Genomic DNA, 27,587 nt, shown 5'->3' on the forward strand with positions numbered 1-27,587 from the left:
TTCCTTCCTTCCTTCTTCTTCCTTTCTTCCTTCTTCCTTTCTTCTTTCTCCCTTCCCTTCCCTTCCCTTCCTTTCCCTTCCCTTCCCTTCCCTTCCCTTCCCTTCCCTTCCCTTCCCTTCCCTTCTCTCTCTCTCTCTCTCTCTCTCTCTCTCTCTCTCTCTCTCTCTCTTCCCCCCCCTCTTTCTTTTATGTACCTATCCACTTTTCCCAACAGCATTTATTAAAGAGACTGTCTTTAGTCCATTGTATGCTCTTGCCTCCTTGGTCAAATATTAATCAACCACAAAGTTGTGGGTTGATTTCTTGGCTCTCTGTTGTGTTCCATTGGTCTATATGTCTGTTCTTATGCCAATACCAGGCTATTTTGATTATAATGGCCTTGTAGTATAGTTTGATAGCTGTATTGGGATCCCATCAAGGTTTTTTTTTTTTGTTTTTTTGTTTTTGTTTTCAAGATCCTGTGGCTTTTTGGTGTCTATTTTGGTTCTAGATAGAATTTTAAAATATTTTTTCTAGTTCTGTCATATATGTCATTGGTATTTTAATAGGAATTGTATTGAATCTATAGATTGGTTTAGATAGTATGGGCATTTTAATGATGTTAATTCTTCCAATCCAGGAATATGGACTATGCTTACACTTGTTTGTATATTCCTTAATTTCTTTCTTCAATGTCATATAGTTCCCTGAGTATAGACCTTATACTTCCTTCCTAGGTAAAATTCATTCCTAGGTTAACTTGTTATTTTTTGATGCAATAATAAATGTGGTTGTTTTCTTAGTTTCTCTTTTTGGCAGTTTATCATTGGGATATAAAAATGCCAAGGATCTTGGTGTGTTGATTTTGTATCCTGCAACTTTGCTAAGTTCATTTATTAGATCTAGTAGTTTTTTAGTGGAGTCTTTAGAGTTTCCTATATATTACAATGTCATGTCTTCTGCATACAGTGACAGTTTTAATTCCTTCTTTCCAATTTGGATGCCTTTATTTTTTCTTCTTGGCTGATCATTATGACTGGGACTTCCAGTACTCTGTTGAGCAAATTGGATCCAGCAATACATTAAAAAAATCATAGACCTGATCACGTGTGATTTATTCCAGGGATGTAAGATTGGTACAATATATACAAATCAATAAGATACATCACATAAACAAAATGAAAAATAAAAATCACATGATCATATCAATAGATGCAGAGAAAGCATTCAATAGGGGGTATAGGGGGATCTTATCTCAATGTAATAAAGACCATGTATGAAAAAGATACAACCAACATTAAGGGCTAAAACTAAAAGCATTTCCCTTAAACCATGAACAAGATAATGATGTCCACTTTCACCACTCTTATTTAAAAAATTCGTATGTTTTATAAATACTTTGGTGGGGATAAGCAGGTTTACAGTTGTGTGTATGCAAAACAAAGTAGACTACAGGAGTGTGTAAATAATATAAATAATCATAATTTGCATGTCTTTTCCCACTGTAAACCTACTTTTACCCTCTTCTGTACATATAAATTTTGTGCATTGTTTTGTACCAACAACAATTGTTCAACTCTGCATTTCCTCATTTTTATTGTTGATGCTTGTTTTTAAAATTTTAGTTTTGCCTTTCTGGAAAGTGCACGTTTGCCACTAATCACAAAGACCTTGCATCCTGTAATGCTTCAAAACTGTGCAATGGACATGGCGTAAGTAATGCCTACTTTATTGTTATATATAGTTATTTTTTAATTCATGTTAACATTTTAAGGATAACAATGAGATTCACAATTATTTGATGTGGAAATTTCTTATGAAAAGTTGCAGTCAAATAAGGAAACCCATTTTTAATTTTTATATATATGGACATGAATTATGTGTTTAATCAGATTTTTCCAGGTCTCCTGAGTTAATAACCTTTGAACTCTGTACAAAATGCTATATAAAGCATAATGTGTTATTCTAATATTAGATCAGGATTGTAAAATTTTTGGAATAGATTTATTAAAGATAATACATACAATTATTTATACATATAAAATTGTTTATAATTGAGTGTGTGCTATAATATCTGTCAACCATACACAATATATTTTTATTACACATAATACTTATCCTATCTAATAAAAGAGAAACATGCAAATTTACCATACCCCCCGAATGCTTCCCATTGGCTAATCAGCAGGATATGCAAATTAACTGCCAACCAAGATGGTGGCCGGCAGCCAGGCAGCTGAAGTGAACAGGAGGCTTGCTTGCTCCAGTGATGGAGGAAGCCAAGGTTCCCAGCCTGCGGCAGCCCAGCTCTGAGCTCCGGATGAAACAATGTTGCAATTATAGAAGCTAAACAAGCTCCAGAAACCTGCTTTCAGCCAGCAGCGGGCTCAGAGCTTAGAGCTGCAGTGATGGCAACAGAGTTTCAATTATAGAAGCTAAACAAAGCCCAGATATCTGCTTTCAGCAGCCGAGGCCTCAAGCTGGAGCCGGCCTCAGAGCTAAAACTGGCTCTCAGCTCCAGTGACAGCCATAGAAAGTAAATAAATCCCAGAATTAAAAATAAAAATAAAAAAGGAGAGACTGGGAGCTTGAGTCACCCACCAGCCTGAAAACTGCCCTCAGCCCCTCATCCAGACTGGCCAGGCACCCCAGTGGGGACCCCCACCCTGAAGAGGGTGTGACAGCTGCAAATAGCCATCAGCCTGTCATCCAGACTGGCCAGGCACCCTAGTGAGGACCCCACCCTAAAGGGGGTGTGGGCAGCATAAAAACAGCCATCAGTCTGTCATCCAGGCTGGCCAGGCACCCAAGTGGGGCCCCCACCCTGATCCGGGACACCCTTCAGGGCAAACCAGCCGGCCCCCAACCATGCACCAGGCCTCTATCCTATACTACAGGCAGGGCGGGACAGCGTGAGCTGCCATCCGGGCCCCATGTGCAGCCCTGGGCAGCGGGGCATAAGCATCGCCCCCAGCCAGGACCCCTATGTGCCACCTGAGCCCTCAGCCGGGACCCCCATGCCGCCTAAGCCCACCTCCCGCCGGGACCCTATGACTATTGGAGAGCAGGAAAGTGCTGCTGGGCCCTGGGTCACTGTGGTGATCTGGCCATCGGTAAGTAGAAAAGGGCATCCTGTAGGCAGCCCCCAGCTGCTCCTGATCAGGGAGCAGGAAAGCCCGACCTGCGGGCAGCCCCAAGCTGGGCCTGATCCAGGAGCATGAAAGCCCGGCCTGCGGGCAGCCCTCAGCTGGGCCTGCTCCCCAGTCGCCATTGGGATCAGGGAGCAGGAGAGCAAGCCGGGCCTGTGGGCAGCTCCAAGATGGACCTGCTCCCCAGTTGCCATGGAGACCTGGAAGTGGGAAATCCAGGCCTGTGGGCAGCCCCCAGCTGGGCCTGCTCCCCCATCGCCATGGCGATCCTGGAGCAGGAAAGCCCGGCTTTCAAGCAGCACCCCCATCCTGGCCATAGCTCAAGGGAGAGTACAACATGCAGTTGAGGCCAGGATCCTGAGAGATCAACACAGAGGGGCTCCTGCTCCAAGCCTCCATGGTGTGGCTGGGGGCAGGCCCCCAGCAGACACACACACACACACACACACACACACACACACACACTCACACACGGGACGCCTGCTCCGAGCCTCTGCTGCCAGACTGTGGCCATCAGTAGGACATCCACTGAGGGCTCCCAGACTGTGAGAGGGGCAGGCTGGGCTGAGGGAACCCCACCCCCTACTGCACTAATTTCGTGCACCAGGCTTCTAGTCCTATATAATAAAAGCCTAATATGCTAAGTGTCTGACCGTTCGTTTACCAATCAACCAGCTGCTATGATCTGCACTGACCATCAGGGGGCAGACACTCTAACTGGTAGGGTAGCTTGCTGCTGGGATCTGGCTGATCAGGACTGGGTGAGGCTGGCAGGACAAGCCCTGGAGACCTCCTGCGGACCCTCCCTGGCCTCTAAAATATTTCTTCTAATTAATTTCCTTTCAATGTGCAGGAATCCATGCACTGGGCCTCTAGTAGTCTAATATTTTTTGAGCAGGATGTATTCCAATCTTTTATGCACTTTAATGGCTTCAATTTGTTGTTTGTATGTCTGTTCCACAATATATTTGAAGTCATTCACTATTGGACTTTGGTATATTGTTAACTTTAACTATTGTAAATAGTGGTTCAATGGACATTGTTGTACATTCAGTTTTGCATGTTTATCTGATTTCTTAAGTTGTTATCAATAATATCTGATGGGTCTAATGCATCATTAAACTTTTCAGTAATATATTGTCTTCAAGAAACACTGTACCAGTTTTTGCTCCCACTTGTCTTGTATGAAAAGGTGCATTTCCTTTAATTCTGGCCACACCAGTTTCTCAGTTTTTCAGTGTTTTCTAACATGGTAAATCCATTGTTAATTTGCATTTATTTAATAATTAATGATATAGTTCTTTACTATGTATGTATACTCATATTTACCATTTGCATTTCTATTTTCCCATCCATTGTGAAATCATCTATTGGGTCATAGAAGTTTTGGAAACTTTGGAAGGTTTTAAAGCATGCCTTTGGTTTTAAATTTGTGACTAGTGTCTTCTGCCATATTGAACCTCCATATTTTCTACTGTAATAATTAATGAAAAAAGTGACCTTTTTATGTGTCTTGATTCAAAATTTTTCCCCTAGTAACTTAAATGTCCTATTATTTACATTTATTTTCTGTTTCTTTCCTTCTTTATTTAATTTTAATTGAATTTTTGCATGCACCTACTTCTAGATTCCCTCATCTACTTCTGACCCTTTTTTCAATTCATGTACCAGCTCACATTTACAGATATTTTCTAGCAAAATATTTTTATATTTGTGTCTGTTTAGGCAAATTCTTCCTTGAGTTTGTTCATAATATTTTTGGTAAACGTTTGCCCTTCTCACAGCTATTTTTTTTATCTAACACAATTCATAATAAATTTACACTTGCACAATTTCATAACATCTAGCCTCATAATTTCTATGCCTTTCTAGAATACGATATTTCAGTTGTATCAAAAATGTTATCTACTTGTATTTTAAAATACAAGAGACAAATAATAGTAAATTTCTGTTTTATGAAAAGATAATGCATGGACATTTATTTTGTAGAATTTTATTTTAGAAATTATTTCCACATTAAAATAAACACTACCTCCAATATACTAAATTATAATACTTTAACAATGTGCATTGAAGAATAATGACAAATATTGCATTTAATTTTTTATTGTATATATAGTATTTTTATTCTTCATTTGGTTTTGGTTTTAGGTTTGCAATACTAAGTTTAATTGCCAATGTGATATCGGCTATTCTCCTCCAAAATGTGTGCGAACACTGTCATCACCAGGAGGAAGTATCGATGATGGGTATTGGATTTTGCCTGAGGGTTGGTATATTGATCAGTGTGCTCCAACAGAACTTTCTGCACTTACAGTAATGTTCTACATCTCCACCATTGATGTGGGTATTGATCACCTGGCATGTGGATAGTGCAACTAAGGAGCTAAAATTTCCATTTTATTTTACTTTATTGAATTTAAATTTAAAGAGCCATTTTGGCTACTCTATTACACAGTGCAGCTAACTCTAAATCGTACTTTTAATCAAAATGTTGTATACACTTATAATTCAAATCTAGAAGTGAACATTTCAATAGGCTTCTCCCAAAATTAACCATGGTTACTCATACATTTCTTTTTATACAGTAGAGTTTTCTAGATTAGTGTTATTAAATGATGGAATAGGTGATAGTTTCAGTATATAGTTTATATCTCAAGAATTAGCTATTGTAATGTGCTAGTTCAAAACTAAGTTGCATTTTTAAAGTTAACTATACTAGAGAAAGTTAAAAATAATAAAATCTTTCATAACCATCCCATATGAATAGTAGGTAGTACAAAACATTTTTCCATGTATTTGGTGAACGTTCACAAACAAATGTAGTGTATCTGATTTTTCTAAACTTCACAATGTGTAAATCTCAGAAGAGTTTATTTCCATTAATGTCTTTCCACCATTGGTACTTTTGCTGTTAGTATTTTATTTGTATATTGTAGTATAACACTGTACATTATTTGCCTTAGGTAGCTGATAGATTGTTAAATATTTTTAATACAAATATTTACATTTGCCCACAGATTTACTGTTCTCTAGGGCTTTCCAACTCCTCCAACCCATTAGCAATTTTCTATGGGTCATTTCCTTTCAGCCTGAAAAACTTCCTTTTGTATCCCTCTTTTTTTCTGTCTATCTTGCAGTCTTTGTCTTTAAAGTGTTTGGATAATGTCTAAATTTGTGAAGGATATTTTCACTGGAAATAGATTTCTACATTCAGAGTTGTTTCTCTCAGATGTTCAAAGATATAATCACATTGTTCCCTGCCTTTCATATGCTGATGAGAATACCGCTGTCATTCTTCTCATACCTCTCAATAATATAATGATTTTTTTATTTTTTGTCTGAGTTTCAGACTTATTTTCCAGTTTTGATCTTCTAGTTTCACTATGATATACCAAGATGTGTTTTTCTTTGAATTTTTCCTGCTTGGATTGGCTGAGATTCTTGAATCTATAGCTTGATGTATTCTTGGAAATTTTGAGAAATAAATACTAGCCATTATTTTCTTTTTAATATTTATTTTTATTATACATGTTTGGCTTTTAAAAAATTTATACACTTTATGTATTCTCTCTGGGGTATACAATTCTATGGGTACAGAAAAAAATGAGCAGACTTGTTTTCCTATTAGCTGTCATCATGATACACAATAGACCTGTCACCCCAAATTCTCCCTCTGGTTTCACCTTTGCAGTCAACCCCTAATGTCAATTCCTGGAAAAGAAGTATTTGTTCTCTGTCCCTAGATACTTCCTTTTCCCAGAATGACATATGCATTTGGTATTCATTTCTGTTGTCATGTGTTTTAATAGTTCATTCATTTTTATTTTTAACTAGCCTTCTATTGAAAAGATGTACTATAATTTTCTTATCAATGCATCCATTGAAGATTATTTGTGTGTTCTTTCAAGATTTTGGTAGTAAGAATAAAGTGATATAAACATGAATATAGAATTATATATATATGCATATATATGTATATATATGTATAATATATATAATGTACTTATAGAATACACATATATTGTCACTTTTTGGTGGGTAAACACCAGGGGAAAATATTGTTGGGTCACTTACTAAGTATATTTTTTTACTGAGTGTACTTTTAATATTTTAGGTAATAGCCAAGCTATTTTCAAAAGTGGCTGCACACATTTTTCTTCCCCCCATTCATCAATGAGAGATCCAGTTTCTCTGCACCAACAGTCCACAGTTCACAAGCACTTGATACTGTTATTTTTTTGTTTATATGTTTTGTTTGATATTGTGTTGCCAGTTTTATATATGTAATCATATCCTATTGGGTTTTTATTTAACCTTTTATGTTGAAATAATTATGGATTCACAATGAATTGCAAAAGAAACATAGATGGAAGTTCTGTGTACCTTTCAGTCAGCCTCCATCAATGGAAACGTGTTGCAGTACTATAGTACAAATCAAAGCCTGGAAGTGGATATTGATAAAATACATAGAAATTTTCGGTCTTCATCCATATACATGCACTTATTTATGCATGTGTTTGTGTTTTGTGGTTGCACTTGTGTGTGTATTTAGTCCTGTGCAATTTTGTCACATGTTCAAATTGGTGTAGTCATCACCGTAATCAAAATGCAGAACTGTATCATCACTACATGTTTTATCACTAAGCTAATATTAGTCCTTTGTACAGCTATGCTGATTCCTTCTTTCCTCCTTTCCTAATTTCTAGCAACCCTGAACTGCTCTGTCTCTCTAATTATGTTATTTCAAGAATATTATATAAATACATTCATACAATTTCTGTCTCTTTAAGATTGACTCTTTTACATAAATTTCATGAACTAAATGTAAGTTGTTGCATATGTAAATACTTCATTTTTAAATTTTGATTGTTATTTCTTTTTATGGATATACTAGAGGCCCGGTGCACAAAAATTTGTGCACTCGGGGGGGGGGGGCGGTCCCTCAGCCGGGCCGGTGCCCTCTCGCAGTCTGGGACCCCTCGGGGGATGACCACCTGCTGGCTTAGGCATGCTCCCCAGGGGATTGGGCCTAACATGGCAATCAGACATCCCTGTGGCAGCCCGGCAGCCCTTGGGGGATGTCCACTTGCCAGTGGGGAACAGGCCTAAGCTGCAGTCAGACATCCTTAGCGCTGCTGAGGAAGCGGGAGAGGCTCCCACCACCACCTCTGTACTGGCAGCCATCAGCCTGGCTTGTGGCAGAGCAGGGCTCCCCCATGTGGGAGCGCACTGACCACCAGGGGGCAGCTCCTGCATTGAGCATCTGGCCCCTCATGGTCAGTGTGTGTCATAGTGACCATTCATTCCCAGTCTTTCTGCTGTTAAGGTCAGTTTGCATATTAACCTTTTATTGTATAGGATAGAGGCCTGGTGCACAAGTGGGGGCTGGCTAGTTTGCCCTGAAGGATGTCCCGGATCAGGGTGGGGGTCCTGCCTGGGTGCCTGGCCAGACTGGATGAGGGGCTGATGGCTGTTTGCAGCTGATCACACCCCCTTCAGGGTGGGGGTCCCCACTGGGGTGCCTGGGCAGTCTGGATGAGGGGCTGAGGGCCATTTTCAGGCTGGCGGGCGACTGAAGCTCCCAGCCTCTGCTTTTTTTCTTTTCTTTTTTATTCTGGGATTTATTTACCTTCTATAATTGAAACATTGTTGCCATCACTGGGGCTCCCAGCTCTGAGGCGCAGCAGGCTGAAAGCAGGTATCTGGGGTTTGTTTAGCTTCTATAATTGAAACATTGTTGCTTCTGGAGCTCAGAGCCCAGCAGCGGCAGGCAAGGAATCTGGCTTCCTCCATCACTGGAGCAAGCAAGTCTCCTGCTTGCTTCAGCTGCATGGCTGCTGGCCGCCATCTTTGTTGGCAGTTAATTTGCATATCCTGCTGATTAGCCAATGGGAAGCATAGTGGAGGTACAGTTAATTACCCTTTTTGTCTTTTATTAGATAGGATCAACTTGTCTTTAATTATTCACCCACTGAAGGACATTTGGTTGGTTTCTAATTTTTAGCTATAGATAGTATGAATAAATCTGCAATGAACATTCATGTAGAAGATTCTACATAAGAGCAAATTTTTAATTGTCTAGGAAACATGTCCAGCAATGAAATTGCTGGATTGATAGTAAGCCTTTTGTAGTTTTAAAAGCGTCTGCCAAACTATTCCAGAGTTGCTGATCACTTGACATTGATATTAATAATATATGAACAATTTAGGTTTTTGGCATCCTCACCAACTAATTTTTAAGCCATTCAATTAAGCATATAATAATATCTCATTGTGGTTTTAATTTGCATTTTCCTAATGGGTAATGTTGTTAAATTTATTTAATATGCTATTTGGCATCTGTATATCCTTTTTGACAGAAAGACTTATAAAATATCTTAATTATAAAATATCTTAAAGAATATATAAATATTCTTCCCTTTAGCACTATGAGCAATAAAATAAAATTTCTGAATTCTCAGTTATGTTCAATAGAAATTAACATAAAAAGACTGAAATGGACCTAACGGTTCTTTTGTACCTTCTTGGAAGTGGATACATTACTTAGGGCAACAAAATCAGAAAATTTCAATTTTGCAATGGAATAAATTTAGGAGACCAGACATAAACCCTCACTTATGTAGTCTAATGATTTTCCATAATGATGCCCTGGCCATTCAATGGGGGAAAGGAGAGCCTTTTCAGCAAATGGTAATAGGATAGTAGATATCAACAAGGAAAAGAATACACTTGGATGTTTACTGAAACCATATGCCAAAATTAACCACAAATGGATCCGAAATTAAATGTGAGAGGTAAAATGATAAAATTCTTAGATGAAAACAGAGGAAATATTAAAAACATTGGGATTTGCAATAATTAATTGGGTATGGCACCAAAAATACAGAAAACTTATGTAGATAAATTTGAATTCATCATAATCAAAAATTCTTTTCTTGCAAAGAGAAGTATCAACAAAGTGAAAAAGATTGCCCATGCTATGTTAGAAAATGTTTGCAAATTATATACCTGATAAATTTAATATCCATAATATGAAAAGAACTCCTGCAACTCAACAACAAGGAAAAAACCCAATTAACAAATGGGTAAAAGACTTGAATAAACATTTCTACAAAGAATTTACCTCAGCCGTAACTGGTTTGGCTAAGTGGATAGAGTGTCGGCCTGCGGACTGAGGGGTCCCAGGTTCGATTCCGGTCAGGGGCATGTACCTTGGTTGCAGGCACATCCCCAGTAGGGGGTGTGCAGGAGGCAGCTGATCGATGTTTCTCTCTCATCGATGTTTCTAACTCTCTATCCCTCTCCCTTCCTCTCTGTTAAAAATCAATAAAATATATTTAAAAAAAGAATTTACCTCAATGTCTAATAAGCATATGAAAAGATGCTCAACATCATAAATTGCTAGGGAATTGTGAGTCAAACATACAAGATTATAAAAAAATTGAGAAAATATTATGTTGAGAATATGAAGAGAGTGGAGCCCTGTGCACTGTTAGTGGAATGTAAAATTATGCAGCCTTTTTGGAAAATAGTATAAGCACAAGCAAAGAATGAAACAAGAGATTGATCCAATTTCATCAAAATTAAGAACTTTTGTACTGCAAATGACACAACCAAGAAAGTGAAAGACAAATTACAGAATGGGTGAAGATATTTGCAAATCTTGTATCTGATATGCAACTTGTATATCTCGAATATACAAAGAACTCTTACAAGTCCATAGTAAAAATAAAACCCAATTAAAACTGAGAAGGGTTTAAGATATGTTTATTTATCTCCATACGAGAGATACAAATAGCTCATAAACTCATGAAAATGTGCTAAACATTTTAGAAAAATATAAATCAAAACCATGAATTACTAGTTCATTCTCATGAGGTTGATTATAATAAAACATAATAGGCAACATGTTATTAGTGAGGATGTGGAGAAATTGGGATCATCTTAATGCTATTTTTCCAGCAGTGCTCAAGCGCTGGTATCTTATTTTCAATCTCAAACCAGTAAGAGCTGCTGTTTGATTAGCTTCAGGTTGGACCTCTACCAAGGACACCTGGGAGGCTATCACAACCCTTCTGGCTCCCTAATCTACAGAGCAACTGTGCTGCACCCTGCAGATCCAGCCATTTCTGCTGCTGTGAACTCTGTGCTTTGCTTCATTAACTCACTGAAGTGCTGCCCTTTGCCTAGCACCCCAGTTCTCTGCTGACATCAGCAAATTTTCCATAGGTAGAGTTGAATTTTCATAAAATCAACAGCATATTAAGTTTCCTTCCTATATTATAGTTTTGCATTTCCTGTTGACTTCCAGAAATCACTTCCCTCATGTAGATTGTCTTGTTTTATATTTTTATTGTAAGAGGGCTAGTCCAGCACCATTCAATGGCAATATTTCATCAGAGCTGAAGTGGAAGCCCTACCTTCCTTAGAGCAATGGGTATCTCTCCATCCAATAAGTAGGTGCAATTCCTTTAATCAGCCTTTAGTACATGAGAAGAAAGATCCACTTGGACTATGATATTGTGAGTGAAGATGGACTAATGGAGAATTGACCTTTTCTGATGGAGGAAGCAGGAAAAGGAGAGTTTTAAAACTATTGAGTTTTCCCATAACATAAGATTGCTGAGCCCTAACTGGTTTGGCTCAGTGGATAGAGCGTTGGCCTTCGGACTCAAGGATCCCAGGTTCAATTCCGGTCAAGGGCATGTACCTTGGTTGTGGGTACATCCCCAGTAGGGAGTGTGCGGGAGGCAGCTGATCGATGTTTCTCTCTCATCGATGTTTCTCTCTATCCCTCTCCCTTCCTCTCTGTAAAAAAATCAATAAAATATATTTTAAAAAGAAAGACTGCTGAATTTTGCATGATTTCAATATTTTTGCATATACTTGTCAATTTATTTCCTATAACACATAAACATTGTGAATCACTATTTTTTTTTCAGTTAAATCAGTTTTTATCAACATGCAATTACATTGTGTTTCTAAGTTATTGAACTTTTGTCTTTTGGGGGGAGGGGCATTAATTTCATTTCCATTTAATATTTTCACAGTCATATCGGTGGTAATTCTGATCGCTTAATTTAATTTTCTGTATTTTAGTTATCCAGATTATTTCTTTTGTTAAATTGGGCCCAGCTTACATAGATTTTAAAAATATCCCTGTAATGTCTTCTAACATCTAATTAGGACAATACCACCTTATACAGATTATATGGAAAATTATCCCAGTTTACTACAATTAATTGTGCCTTTCTACCTTCAGTTATGTCAATAATTTTTATTGAATCTTTTTTAAAACACTTCTATTACTTTCTCCATATATTACATGGAAGAAATTAGATAAATTCCATGTGTTCTTGGTAGCAATTCACAGACTGGAATATGATAAACTACATTAAACTATAGAATATAAATACAGGTTGTATGTGCAATGGTTTAAAATAAAATATGACAATTATATTGATATATATTGAGTGACATAAATAGATAACATATTTTATGGCATAGTCACAGAATATTGGAAAATAGTTTAACACTTTTTAAGTTTATTCATCCCATACAGTATAATTGGAATGACAAATTTTTATAAATATTAATTATAATATGTTTTTAATATTATTTTTGAAAATTTTAAAAGGTACTCTCATATTTTTAGGAGAAGTTATGGACTTGAAAATAAATAAACAACATGCTGCTGCTCGAAAAAGTGGTCTCTTGATTGGTTTCTGCATTTTTCTCTCATTATTTATTTTAATTGCCATCATTGCTCTTAAGTGGAATAAAATGAAATTTTTGAAAAGAAGGAAAACAATAAGTGAAGGGTAAGTAAAATAATTATTTCTAATAAAATGTTGAAATGCATTATGGGAAGAATTCAAATGTCTTTGAGAATATTACAAGTAGGAAATCTTGAATGGATTGGGTTGATGGGCAGAAATATTGAGTCTTAATATATAAGTAGTTTTTCAGATTGTAGGCAGGTAAGCATTCTTTTTTCCCCTTTATTGATTAAGATATTAAAAATGTGTCCTTATCCCCCCAATGTCCCCACATCCCCCCAATCCAGCCCTCACCCTCACCCCCTGTTGTCCACATCCATCGCTTATGCTTATATGCGTGCATACAAGTCCTTTGGTTGATTTCTCCTCCTCACCCCCACCCTCCCTTATCTTCCCTCTGAGTTTTGAGCATCTGATCAATGCTTCTCTGTCTCTACATCTGTTTTTGTTCATCGATTTATGTTATTCATTATAATCCACAAATGAGTGAGAGCATGTGTTATTTATCTTTCTCTGACTGACTTATTTCACTTAGCATAATGCTCTCCAGCTCCATCCATGCTGTTGCAAATGGGAGGAGTTCTTTCCTTTTTACAGCAGCATAATATTCCCTTGTATAGGTGTGCCAAAGTTTTTTAATCCATTCATCTGCTGATGGGCACTTAGGCTGATTCCAAATCTTAGCTATTGTAAATTGTGCTGTTATGAACATAGGAGTGCATATATCCTTTCTGATTGGTGTTTCTGGTTTCTTAGGATATATTCCTAGAAGTGGGATGACAGGGTCAAATGGGAGTTCCATTTTTAGTTTTTTGAGGAAACTCCACACTGTCTTCCATAGTGGCTGCACCAGTCTGCATTCCCACCAGCAGTGCACGAGTGTTCCTTTTTCTCCACATCCTCTCCAGCACTTGTCGTTTGTTGATTTGTTGATGATGGCCATTCTGACAGGTGTGAGATGGTACCTCATTGTTGTTTTGATTTGCATCTCTCGGATGATTAGTGACTTTGAGCATGTTTTCATACGTTTCTTGGCTTTCTTAATGTCCTCTTTTGAAAAGTGTCTATTTAGATCCTTTGCCCATTTTTTGATTGGATTGTTTATCTTCCTTTTGTTGAGTTGTATGAGTTCCCTATAAATTTTGGAGATTAGGCCCTTATCAGATATGACATTGGCAAATATGTTTTCCCACGCAGTGGGTTTTCTTGTTGTTTTGTTGATGGTTTCTTTTGCTGTGCAGAAGCTTTTTATGTTGATGTAGTCCCATTTGTCCATTTTCTCTTTAGTTTCAACTGCCCTAGGAGCTGTATCAGTGAAGAAATTGCTTCGGCATATGTCTGAGATTTTGTTGCCTTTGGATTCTTCTAGAATTTTTATGGTTTCCTGTCGTACATTTAAGTCCTTTATCCATTTTGAGTTTATTTTTGTATATGGTGTAAGTTGGTGGTCTAGTTTCATTTTCTTGCATGTATCTGTCCAATTTTCCCAACACCATTTATTGAAGAGGCTATCTTGGCTCCATTGAATGTTCTTGCCTTCTTTGTCAAATATTAATTGAGCATATTGGTTCGGGCCGATTTCTGGGCTCTCTATTCTATTCCATTGATCTATATGTCTGTTCTTGTGCCAGTACCAGGCAGTTTTGAGAACAGTGGCTTTGTAATACAGCTTGATATCTGGTTTTGAGATCCCACCTACTTTCTTCTTTCTCAGGATTGCTGCAGCTATTCGGGGTCTTTTTTTATTCCAGATGAATTTTTGGAGCATTCGTTCTAGATCTGTGAAGTATGCCGTTGGTATTTTAATGGGAAGTGCATTGAATTTATAGATTGCTTTGGGTAGTATGGACATTTTAATGATGTTGATTCTACCAATCCATGAACACAGTATGTTCTTCCATCTGTTTATGTCTTCCTCTATCTCTTTTCTCAATGTCCTGTAGTATTCTGAGTAGAGGTCTTTTACCTCTTTAGTTAAATTTATTCCTAGGTAGCTTCATTTTTTTGGTGCGATGGTAAATGGGATTGTTTTTTTAATCTCTCTGAAAGTTCACTATTGGTGTATAGAAATGCTTCAGATTGCATGGGGTTAATTTTGTATCCTGCTACATTGCCAAATTCATGTATTAAGTCTAGTAGTTTTTTGATGGAGTCTCTAGGGTTTTGTATGTATAATATCATGTCATCTGCAAATAAGGACAGTTTTACTTCCTCTTTTCCAATTTGGATGCCTTTTATTTCTTCTTCTTGTCTAATTGCAATGGTTAATACTTCCAGTACTATGTTGAACAGGAGTGGTGCGAGTGGGCATCCCTGTCTTCTTCCTGTTCTTAGGGGAAATGGTATTAGTTTTTGTCCATTGAGTATGATGTTGGCTGTGGGCTTGTCATATATGGCTTTTATTATGTTGAGGTATGATCCTTCAATTCCCACCTTGCTGAGAGTTTTTATCAAAAATGGGTGTTGAATTTTGTCAAACGCTTTTTCTGCATCAATTGATATGACTATGTGGTTGTTGTTTTTTTTTCAATTTGTTTATGTGATGTATCACGTTTATTGATTTGCGGATATTGTACGATCCTTGCATCCCTGGGATAAATCCTACTTGGTCATGGTGTATGATCGTTCTGATGTACTGCTGGATCCGATTTGCTAAGATTTTGTTGAGGATTTTGGCATCTAAGTTCATGAGGGATATTGGCCTGTAATTCTCTTTCATTGTGTTGTCTTTACCTGGTTTTGGTATTAGGTTGATGCTGGCTTCATAGAATGAGCTTGGAAGTGTTCCTTCCTCTTGAATTTTTTGTAGTAGTCTGAGGAGGATGGGTTTTAGTTCTTCCTTGAATGTTTAGTAAAACTCCCCTGTGAAGCCATCTGGTCCTGGGATTTGTTTGCTGGAAGTTTTTTGATGACTGCTTCAATTTCTTCCATAGTTATTGGCATATTGAGATTTTTAGATTCTTCCTGATTGAGTTTTGGAATGTTGTATTTTTCTAGGAATTTGTCCATTTCCTCCAGGTTGTCTAGTTTGTTGGAGTAGAGTTGTCCATAGTATTTTTTAATAATCATTTGTATTTCTGTGGGGTCTGTTGTTATTTTGCCTCTATCATTTCTGATTTTGTTTATTTGGGTCCTCTCTCTTTGCTTCTTGGTGAGCCTGGCTAGAGGTTTGTCAATCTTGTTTATCCTTTCAAAGAACCAGCTCTTGGTTTCATTGATTTTTTGTATTGTTTTTTTTGGTCTCTGTGTCATTCATTTCTGCTCTAATCTTTATTATCTCCTTCCTTCTGTTCACTCTGGGGTTTTCTTGTTGCTGTCTTTCTAATTCTTTGAGTTGTAGAGTTAGATGATTTACTACCATTTTTTCTTGTTTGTTGAGATAGGCCTGTAGAGCTATAAACTTCCCTCTCAGAACTGCTTTCATTGCTTCCCAAAGGTTTTGGATTGTTGTGTTTTCGTTGTCATTAGTTTCCAGGATGTTTTTAATTTCTTCTTTGATCTCATTGGTAACCCAATCAATATTTAATAACATGCTATTCAGCTTCCAAGTGTTTGAGTATTTTGGGTTGTTTCTATTGTAGTTTATTTCTAATATTATGCCCTTATGGTCTGAGAAGATGCTTGGTATGATTTCAATCTTCTTGAATTTGGGGAGACTTTGTTTGTGACCCAATATATGGTCTATTTTTGAATGTGTCATATGAGCACTTGAGTAGAATGTATATTCCGTGGCTTTGGGGTGAAGTGTTCTGAAGATGTCAATTAAGTCCATCTGATCTAGTGAGTCATTTAGGATTGCTGTTTCTTTGCTGATTTTTTGTCTAGAGGAATTATCCAGTGATGTCAGTGGTGTATTAAAGTCCCCTACGATGATTGTATTGTTGTCAATCTCTCCTTTGATACCTTCCAGGAGTTTTTTTATGTATTTGGGTGTTCCTGCATTGGGTGCATATATGTTTATCAGGGTTATATCCTCTTGTTGTATTTATCCCTTTAGTATTATGAAGTGGCCTCCCTAATCTCTTGTTATGGCCTTCACTTTGAGGTCTATTTTGTCCGATATATGTATTGCTACCCCAGCTTTCTTTTAATTTCCATTTGCCTGAAAGATATTTTTCTATCCCTTCACTTTCAGCCTGTGTGAGTCCCTTCTAATGAGGTGGGTCTCTTGTAGGCAGCATATGTATGGGTCATATTTTTTTATCCATTCAGCCACTCGATGTCTTTTGGTTGGAGCATTTAGTCCATTTACATTTAAAGTTATTATTGAAAGGTACTTGTAGGTAGCCATTTCTTTTTTTGTGTGGCTGTTTTCTTTCTGAGCTTTTTATTTCTTCTTTTTACACCAGTCCCTTTAGCATTTCTTGCATTGCTGGCTTGGTGGTGATAAACTCCCTTAGCCTTTTTTTGTCTGTGAAGCTTCTTATTTCCCCTTCAGTTTTGAATGATAGCCTTGCTGGATAGAGTATTCTTGGATTCAGTCCTTTGCTTTGCATCACTTTGTAGATTTCCGTCCATTCCTTTCTGGCCTGATGTATTTCTGCTGAGAAATCATTTGATAATCTAATGGGAGATCCCTTGTATGTAACTTTCCATGGCTCTCTTGCAGCCTGTAAGATTCTCTCTTTGTCCTGAACATTTGCCATGGTAATTATGATGTGTCTTGGTGTGGGTCTTTTTGGGTTCACCTTGTTTGGGACTCTCTGGGCTTGTGTGACTTTTTTCTTCCCCACCTCAGGGAAGTTTTCTGATATTATTTCTTTGAATAGGTTTTCTAATCCTTGTTCATCTTTCTGTTGTTCTGGCACCCCTATTATTCATATGTTGTTTTGTTTCATGTCATCCCAAAGCTCCCTTAGGCTCTCCTCCTGTCTTTTAATTTTTTCTCCAATTGAAGTACAGTTTGGGTGTGTTTTGCTTCCTTGTCTTCTAATTCACTAATTCGGTCCTCCGCTTCTCCTAGTCTACTGTTGATACTTTCAATTGTGTTTTTTATTGCAGCTATATTGCTCTTCATTTCTTCTTGGGTCTTACATAAGTTTTTCATTTTTTCATCTGTTGCTTCTTGCTTTTTGCATAAGTTGTTGATTTTTTCCTCCATCCGGTTTATGTACTCTAGGACCCTTATTCTGAATTCTTTTTCTGTCATGTTGCATGCATCTGTATCACTTAGCTGCTTTTCTGACAAGCCCTCCTTTTCTTTTCTTTGGGGGTTTCTTTGTCTACCCATGTTTGATCTCACCGACATATCTAGATGTTGAGTCGTTCAGTGGCTGCTCCCTCTGTGGTAGTGGCTCCTCGAGCTGCGGTTGCTCCTCGGGCGGTTGCAGTAGCAGCTGCTCCTCAGTTGGGAGCAGCTCCTGTGGTGAGTGCTGTTCACTGCTGTGGTGGCTCCTTTGGTTGGTGGGGGGAGGCTTCACACACAGCTGCTGTTCCTCAGACAGAGAGCCTTCCTTATCTCTTGTTATGGCCTTTACTTTGAGGTCTATTTTTTCAGATATAAGTATCACAACCCCAGCTTTTTTCTCATTTCCATTTGCCTGAAAAAAATTTTTCCATCCCTTCACTCTCAGTCTATGTGAATCCTTTGTTCTGAGGTGGGTCTCTTGCAGACAACAAATATATGGGTCATGTTTTTCTATCCATTTAGCTACCCTGTGTCTTTTGATTGGAGCATTTAATCAATTTACATTTAATGTTATTATTGAAAAGTACTTGTTTGTGGTCATTTTTTTTTGTAGGATTCAATGTGTAATTCTTTTTTTTTAAATTAAATCTTTATTGTTCAGATTATTACAGTAGTTCCTCTTTTTTTCCCCCCATAGCTCTCCTCCACCCAGTTCCCACCCTGTCCTCTGCCCTTACCCCTCCCACTGTTCTCATCCATAGGTGTACGATTTTTGTCCAGTCTCTTCCTGCACCCCTGCACCTTTTTCTCCCCAAGAATTGTCAGTCCACTCCCTTTCCATGCCCCTGGTTCTATTATATTCACCAGTTTACTCTGTTCATCAGATTTTTTATTCACTTGATTTTTAGATTAACTTATTGATAGATATGTATTTGCTGTTCATAATTTTTATCTTTACCTTTTTCTTCTTCCTCTTCGTAAAGAATACCTTTCAGCATTTCATATAATGCTGGTTTGTTGGTGATGAACTCCTTTAGCTTTTTTTTTTTTAATCTGTGAAGCTCTTTATCTGACCTTCAATTCTGAATGATAGCTTTGCTGGATAAAGTAATCTTGGTTGTAGGTTCTTGCCATTCATCGCTTTGAATATTTCTTGCCACTCCCTTCTGGCTTGCAAAGTTTCTGTTGAGAAATCAGCTTACAGTCGTATGGGTACTCCCTTGTAGGTAACTGATTTTCTTTCTCTTGCTGCTTTTAGGATTCTCTCTTTGTCTTTTGCTCTTGGCATTTTAATTATGATGTGTCTTGGTGTGGTCCTCTTTGAATTCCTTTTGTTTGGGGTTCTCTGCGCTTCCTGGACTTATAAGTCTATTTCTTTCACCAGGTAGGGGAAGTTTTCTGTCATTATTTCTTCAAATAGGTTTTCAATATCTTGCCCTCTCTCTTCTTCTGGCACCCCTATAATTCAGATGTTGGTACACTTGAAGTTGTCCCAGAGGCTCCTTACACTATCTTCATATTTTTGGATTCTTTTTTCTTTTTGCTTTTCCAGTTGGGTATTTTTTGTTTCTTCGTATTTCAAATCTTTGACTTGATTCTTGGGATCCTCTTGTCTGCTGTTGGGAGTCTGTATCATATTCTTTATTTCAGTCAGTGTATGCTTAATTTCCAGTTGGTCTTTTTTCATATCCTCCAGGGTCTCACTAAATTTATCGGCGGTTTCCAGAAAATTCTTGAAAAACCTTATAACTGTTTTTTTGAACTCTATATCCAGTCGTTTGCTTTCCTCCATTTCTGTCATTTGTGACCTGTTTCTGTGTCTCCGTATTTTTTATGCTTCCCTGTGTTGGTAGAGTGGCTTTCTGTGCTAGGTGTCCTATAGGGCCCAGTGGCTCAGCCTCCCCAGTTACTTGAGGTGGACACTCTTGGTGCACCCTTTTGTGGGCTTTGTGCACAGTCTTGTTGTAGTCTTGTTGTAGTTAAGCCTTGATTGTTGTAGTTATCACTGGGAGGAATTGACCTCCAGGCCAATTGGCTGTGAGAATCAGCTGTGTCTGCAGTCGGAGAACTTCTGTGCTGAAGACACCCTTCTGGGGCAAGACTTGCTTCAGTGGGGCTTTGGTACTCACTGAGTCTGCCCCCTGAGTGTGTCCCTTATGGATCTGAGGAGTTGTAATCTGGATGGTCCCACTCTGACCACTGGGTACACTGGCTCTTGGATCTCTAAGAAGGTGCTAATTTAGCCTCTTCCTGAGACTACCCAGCAGGAGCTACGAAGAGATCTTCAGATTCCCCTTCCTTGTTTGGGGTTTGGAGGTGCCTAGATGAGGCCCAGCTGTGAAGCAATGTAAGCTGCTGTGGGGCCTTGGGCCTTCTCTTGGAAGTTCTGGGTCTGTCTGGCCCAGCTGCAATTTGTTAGGTAATTTTCAGATTGCAAAGGGCCAGGGCATTCATATGCAAAAGCCTCTGCCACAGCCTGGGTGGGGCGGGGTCTCAGGGAATCAACAGGGCGGAGTAAGCAGCTATGGCTGATCCTCAGCCCTGCCCTAAGGGGCCCTGCGTTTCAGTGTCCCAGTAATTGCTGCAAGCAAACTCTGAGGGAAAGCCGCCCTCAAGTTCTGAGTTCTGCCTGCTGCCAGACAGTCCAGTTTCTCCCCGTATGAGTCCTGGGTCCCCAGAGACTTCCTGGAACTGGAGTTCAGAGCAGTTGGGAGCTTGTGACTCCCTCCCGATTCAAAAAGACAGCTGTGTCCTCAGGTGCCAGCCCCTTTTCGTGCGTGCTCGAGCCTCTGTACCTTTGCACTTTACTTCCGCAGCTCCTCTGAGTCTCAGTGTGCTTTTCTCTTTCCTTCTAGTTGTAGAATTTCCATTCAGCCAGCCTTCCCGTAGTTCTGGATGATGTCCATTTTGTCTTTTCGTTGTATTTTTGAAGTTGTTGTGGGAGGCAGCAATTTCCGGTGTTTACCTATGCTGCCATCTTGGTTTCTCCTCTGTTTGTGGTCATTTTTACTCTTTTTTTTAAAAAATATATTTTATTGAATTTTTACAGAGAGGAAGGGAGAGGGATAGAGAGTTAGAAACATAAATGCAAGAGAAACATCGATCAGCTGCCTCCTGCACACTCCCCACTGGGGATATGCCCGCAACCAAGGTACATGCCATTGACTAGAACCGAACCTAGGACCCTTGAGTCCAAAGGCAAACACTCTATCCACTGAGCCAAACCTGTTAGGGCCATTTTTATTCTTAACGTTTGTGTTTCTTCTTGTCTTTCTGTTTCTTCTTTTTACAGCAATCCCTTTAGCATTTCTTGCATTGCTGGCTTGGTGGTAATAAAATCTCTTAGCCCTTTTTTGTCTGTGAAACTTCTGATTCCACCTTCAATTTGGAATGATAGCCTTGCTGGATATAGTATTCTTGGATTCATTCCCTTGCTTTGCATCACTTTGTATTTTTCATTCCATTCCCTTCTTGCCTGGTGTGTTTCTGTTGAGAAGTCAGCTGATATTCTAATAGGAGATCCCTTGTAGGTAACTTTCTATCTCTCTCTGGCAGCCTTTAAGATTCTTGCTTTGTCATTGGTGTTTGCCAATTTAATTACGATGTGTCTTGGTGTTGGTCTTTTGGGGTTCATCTTGTTTGGTACTCTATGTGCTTTTTGGACTTGTGTAGTTTTTTTCTTGTCAGTATCATGGAAGTTTTCTGTCATTATTTCTTCAAACGGAAATATTGCTTCTCCTCCTCTCCTTCTGATACCCCTATTAAGCGAATGTTGTTTTGTTTTGCATTGTCCCAAAGCTCCCTTAGGCTCTCCTCTTGCTTTTTAAGTTTTTATTCCAGTTGCTCTTGTGTTTGTGTGTTTTTTCCTAATTTGCTGATGCGGTCCTCAGCCTCTTCTAGTCTGCTGTTAAAGCCTTCCATTGTGTTCTTTATTGCAGCTATGTTGTTCTTCATTTCCTCTTGGTTCCTTTTCATGTTGGTGACATTCTCTTTCAGCTCCTTATAATTCTCATTGAGTTGTGTGTATTTGTCATCCAGCCATATGAGCATCCTTATAACCATTACTCTGAATTCTTTCTCTGATAAGTTAGTAGCCTCAATTTCATTTAACCCCCTTTCTGGTGATTTCTCTTTTTCTTTCCTTTGTGGATTGCTTTTTTGTCTTCTCATGTTCTGTCGTAATGTTTTAAATGTAGTTCTGATTGCTTTGCTACCCAGTTTCTTTTGGGTATGGTGCTACTGGTGTGACCTCTCAGGTCTCCTGAGCTTGGTAGTCTAGTGTAGCTCCCTACTTGAGCTATTTGGGTTCTCTTGATGTAGGTCTGTGAGCTGGAAAGGCGCAACTGAGGTGTCTAGAAGTCAGCAGCCATGGGAGGGTGTCCTAATTTTTGCTGTCTTGTGCCCTTGGTTGAAATCACACATGCCCAGTGGGGACTCACAATGGCACCCAGGAACCATCTGTTGGGGTGGTGGGGCTCAGGAGGCCTGCGTTCTGGAAAGGCATGACTGTGGTGTCCAGAGTTCTGTAGTTATGGGGTGGGCAGACTCAGCTTTTGCTGCTGCTTCCGCGGTTGGATACATGCGATCCCAGCGGCAGTTCACAGGGACACCTGTAGTGTGTTTGCCAGCAGGGTGTACTGACACCCTCTGAAGGGCCCTGGCACTGAAGCCACTGGATTGCAGTGTCTGTGGGCAGGTATCCCAGAAGAGGGAATTCAGCGTTTCTACAGCCCAGCAGTGCACTCCTGTTTGTTTAAGTGCATGTCTGGCGGGGCTCACAGTGGGGCCCCAGGGCTGCCGGTGGAGCAGTGGTCTTGGGAGACCTACACGCTGGAAAAGCATGCAACTGTAGTGTCCAGAATTCTCCAGCTGTGGGGTGGGGAGCCTCAGTTTTTGCTGATGCACTTGTGGTGGATAGGCGCATGTTCCTAGTGGTGGCACACAAGAGCACTCGCAGTGAGTTTGCTAGCGCAGGTGCACTGAAGCACTCTGAAGGGCCCTGGCACCCTTAATGGAGGTGTCTTTGGGCAGGTATCCAGGATGGGTGAATTCAGAATTTCTACTGCCCAGGCGAGTGCATCCCTATTAGTCCAAGGTCGGACCCAGCAGAGGCTCACTGTGGCTTCCCAAAGTGCCCCGTGGATAGTTGGGCTCAGGGGGAGTGAGCAACTGTGGCAGTGCAGTTCACCAGCACTGAGCCTTGACACACTCTGAGGGGCCCTGGCGCTGAAGGGCCCTGGTGCTAAAATTGCGCAGCTGGGTGTGTGTGGGCAGTTATTCAGGCTGAAGGAATTCAGAATTTCTACTGGGGGGCAGTGCGCCTGTGTCTGTACAAAATCACACCCAGCTGGGGCTCTCGGTGACTCCTAAGAGAAGTCTATGGAGTGGTGTGCCTTGGAGACCTGCGCACTGGAGATGCGCGAATGTGGAGGTCTGTCACTGGGGAGGGAGAGGCTGCACTTACTGCTGCGGGCACGGTGCACCTTCAGAGGTGGAGATCCCAGGGTCTGCGAGTCTGCAGGTGTGGCAGCAGGATTTTGGCTGGAGTGGCTGCCGGGTTGCGGGCAGTGTCCAAGGCCTGTCTGGGTGGTGGTGCTGACGTGTACCTAGAAAAGGCCCCTCTCCCCTTTAAGATGGCATGGGCTCCATGCCCAAGTCCAGGTAAGCATTCTTCATGTGCATAGAGGCCTAAGAACAACTGAAGCTATTCAGTAAATCCTCAATGGCTTTCAACTAGGAAGCCATTCAGGTAAAATTGTTTTAGGAGGTTTTTTTTCTATTTCCCAAGAAACCCCACATTCAGATTAATAGAGATAGGGAGGCCAATTTTGTGAACAGACTATGTAGAAGGTAAGAAAAATCTAAGACAGCAAAGAATGAGAGAGAGAATGTAGGATACTGCCCATTTTACACGTAATTAATATTTCTCATGTGTGTCTAAAGTTAGAATTAGGGTAGTTGCTTAGCTTTACACACCAGTAAAAGTCATAATTTGATTAGTGAATATTCAGGAAAATGAGAATGCAGAACAAAAGATAAATAAGTGGGTCTCTTTATTCCATGCTAAAAAAAAATGGTTCTCTTTCTTATCTTTGGAGAGATATCCTATATAATAAAACCCTAATATGCAAATTGACTGAATGACAGAACAACTGGTCACTATGATGTGCACTGACCACAGGGGGCAGACACTCAATCCAGGAGTTGCCCCCTGGTGGTCAGTGCACTCCCACAGGGGGAGTGCCGCTCAGCCAGAAGCTGGGCTCAAGGCTGGTGAGTGCAGTGGCGGTGGTGGGAGCCTCTCCTGCCTCCACTGCAGGCGAGTGGTAAGGAGCAAGGGGTCCCAGACTGCAAGAGCCCTGGATTGCAAAAGGGATGTCTGACTGCTGGCTTAGGCCCAATCCCCCTGGGGCAGACATCCTCCGAGGGGTCCCGGACTGCGAGAGGGTGCAGGTCGGGCTGAGGTACCCTCCTCCCCCCACCCCCCCTCCAGTACATGAACTTCATGCACTAGGCCTCTAGTATAAAATAATGATAAAAAAAATCTTCAACACCTCTATTTGCCAAGTTAGTTAATTTTATTTACAGTATAAACAAGTGAACAGTAACTAAAGTCAGTGTAGTATTCTGCCTTATTTATGTAGATTTTTACATAATCATCAAATTAATATAAATGGACTTGAATGAATATCTGGCATAAGTCTTCTTGTGCCCTTGCTTAAGACATCTTGGACAAATCTGAATAGTTGCTGGAAGTAAACCTGACTTTTAAAAGAGATGTTATAGTGGGGAATGATTGATCATAACTAAAACTGGTCTTGACAGTCTAAGTTTTAGAGCAACACTAAGGAGCTTCAGGGTTGCAAGGGTAAGAAATGATGTGGAGCTGAATTATCAATGGGTGGTAATGAACTGCACTGTCAGGAATTACTGTGCAGTTCATTCCATCACTCAAAGGCTTTATGATTGACACCATCTCTTCCTGTGTATGTTTGTCCATTCTCAAAAAAAAAAAATGACTGCTCTGCCTGCACAAGGCAGCGAATACTTATGTAAACTTTGCCTAGATTCATTTAAAAAAAATACCAACAATTAGTCTATACCTAATGCCTCTTAGTTCACATTCTCAAGAGACAGAAGGAAATTGGTGTGGAAATATACCTAAAATCAGCCTGTATTCAGTCTGAATTTACAAACCTGAGTTAGAGTTAGGTGTTCAAACCTGATCTTATTATCTTGGCCAAGGAATTATAGCCGTATAGCAGGAACCTGGGCACCATGACACTTCTCTTCCAACTGTGTAGGTATTGGAGTTTTCCAAAGAAAAAAATGGAGACTATCAATACCACCAAAAGTAACTAAATGTAAATGAAATACATAGGCCGCACTAATGACCTAATAAATGAAGTGAAAAGTTAGTAATTTACATAGTTTTTGATAGAAATATCATAACTGGATAGACAATAATTTAAGAATTTCACCATTTGCATGTAAATTACTCTTTTAACTTTGAAAGTGCATTATCATAGGTTTAGTAATATCCCTCTTGTTTTCCTTGTAGAGAAGATAGAGAAAATAATAGATTGGCTTTTAGTTTGAAATTTAAATACACTTAATATACATAGTAGTTAGGTCAACATTAAAAAGACCTGACATGAAATATAGGATTCCTGACTGGAATATGGGAAGCAAAGTCAATATTGATATATAATTTTTGAGTTTTTAGTACAAATATAGCTTTGTTACTTTTCTTGATTTTGCTTAAGATTATAATGTATCCTAAACCTAAAACTAATGTTATTTCTTTATACAGATCTATGTCAGAAGATAGCAGGAGTAACAGCAGCAGGACATACACAGAGTTAAAGGTGAAATGAAGGAATCAAAATACTAAAAAGTACTATTGTTAAGATACTTTCTAAATCTTTAACAATACCTCAGTTTGAGATCCATTATTTCCATGTTGATCATCATCACTCTTAACTTGTAAATATCTTATATTAAAACAAAAGCTAATTCAAATTTTATTTTGGACTCTTTAGAAATAGTTAATGTTAACCAGTATTACTCTGAGGTTTATTTGTCAACTACTTTTCTTTTTGGAAAAGGAATGACTTTGAAGAAATGTAAATATATTCTTAAAATAGTTATGAGTTATCATGTATCCTGCTCACTCATTCAAGGTGCTACTTGGTAGACTTATATGGATTGTTTCCAAACATTTACATTTCATCCTCACTAAGATCCCATGATTTTGGTTATTCTTGTTTTATAAATGAGAAAAGAAACATATGAATTTAAATTATTCCCCAGGTGTACAAAATGTTAGTAAGTTTTGGAGCTGGAGTTTAAGACAACCAGACTCAAGGGTTTAAACTAAAAACTCCACAGTTTTGACACAGATAGCATGATATATAAATAGGGGTGGGGAATGGAATTTATGTTTATTGAGGACATATCAGATGCCAAGGAAAATGCGGTAAGTCCTCTCCAAGGCAGAAAGTCAATTACTTCTGCTAAGATGTAATAAAGTAGGCATCTGTATATGGTTTTCAAATTTTAACTCATATGATAAAGAAATCACAATATTAGACATATTAGAGCTAAAACTTGGAGTAAATAGAAGAATTCAAAAATTCAATCATGACCAAGGTCAGCATTCCTACAGTAAATTACATGCCATTCCTCCATATCGGACTTTGAGAGTTAAGTCAATGTACCTGTTTCCTCATCTGCCACCAGAGAACACATTTATAACTCAAAAGCAGAATGTAAATTAGTTTTATTTTTAACTAGACCAATCTCTCCTTCTTTGATTACTGTATTAAAATCCACACCTGAGGTGAGGGTTTTGGTACTTGGCATATTGTCTTCCTCTCATGTCCTCCAATCAGTCTCATTCTTATGCTGGTTTATCTTCCCCTAAACTAATCACCACCACCCAACTCTAGTCATTTTCTTCTAGAGAAATACAATGATCTTACCATTTCTCTGATTTTTTCCAACCCTTAAGATATAAATTAACTATCTTGCTTAGTTTTACATTCCGCCCCCGCCTCTTTTTTCTTTTCACAGTATTTACCTACGTCAATACTTTATGGTCACATTAAGATCTTGCCTCAAAAATTTGAAATAGCAGGTTTAGTAGTCAGTCCCTTAGTAACAAACCTATTTCATAAATTGATCGTATGGTATATTGAAAGTGATTAATCAAATGGGAAATATTAGGGCAATAGGGGTAACTGGAAAAGTTGATGTGGATAAAGGAATTTGATAGCAATTTTTTAAAAATATGGTTGACTAAGAAGGTCCTATTGAGCAAGTGATATGTAAGCAAAGAATTGAAGGAGGTGAAAATACCCAGTTTAGATGTTTGAAAGAACATCTCATGGACTCATATGGTCATCTCACATAAGGCTTTTATTTAAATGCAAAGGAAACAACACAGCAAGAAAGAGTGAAGGCAGTAATGGAAGTCAGAGAGACACCTCATGTACAAGGACTCAAGGTTCCTTTTTAAAAAAAATTAAGTAGATGATCTCACTGCC

The 27,587-nt window shown here is 39.0% G+C and overlaps 1 protein-coding gene across 1 annotated transcript in view; it reads left to right on the forward strand.

The window, feature by feature from the left end:
• The window catches only part of LOC102436434 (A disintegrin and metallopeptidase domain 3-like), an 81,310-nt gene extending 55,394 nt beyond the window's left edge, over nt 1-25,916 (forward strand). The window contains exons 15-18 of the mRNA XM_023751828.1: nt 1,606-1,692; nt 5,281-5,398; nt 12,788-12,953; nt 25,853-25,916. Of these exons, the coding sequence (XP_023607596.1) occupies nt 1,606-1,692; nt 5,281-5,398; nt 12,788-12,953; nt 25,853-25,916 (435 nt within the window). The remainder of the gene's footprint in view (nt 1-1,605; nt 1,693-5,280; nt 5,399-12,787; nt 12,954-25,852) is intronic.
• The last annotated feature ends 1,671 nt before the right edge of the window (nt 25,917-27,587 follow it).

This window comes from Myotis lucifugus, unplaced genomic scaffold (genome assembly GCF_000147115.1).
Source record: "Myotis lucifugus unplaced genomic scaffold, Myoluc2.0 scaffold_26, whole genome shotgun sequence".
Lineage (NCBI taxonomy): Eukaryota > Metazoa > Chordata > Mammalia > Chiroptera > Vespertilionidae > Myotis > Myotis lucifugus.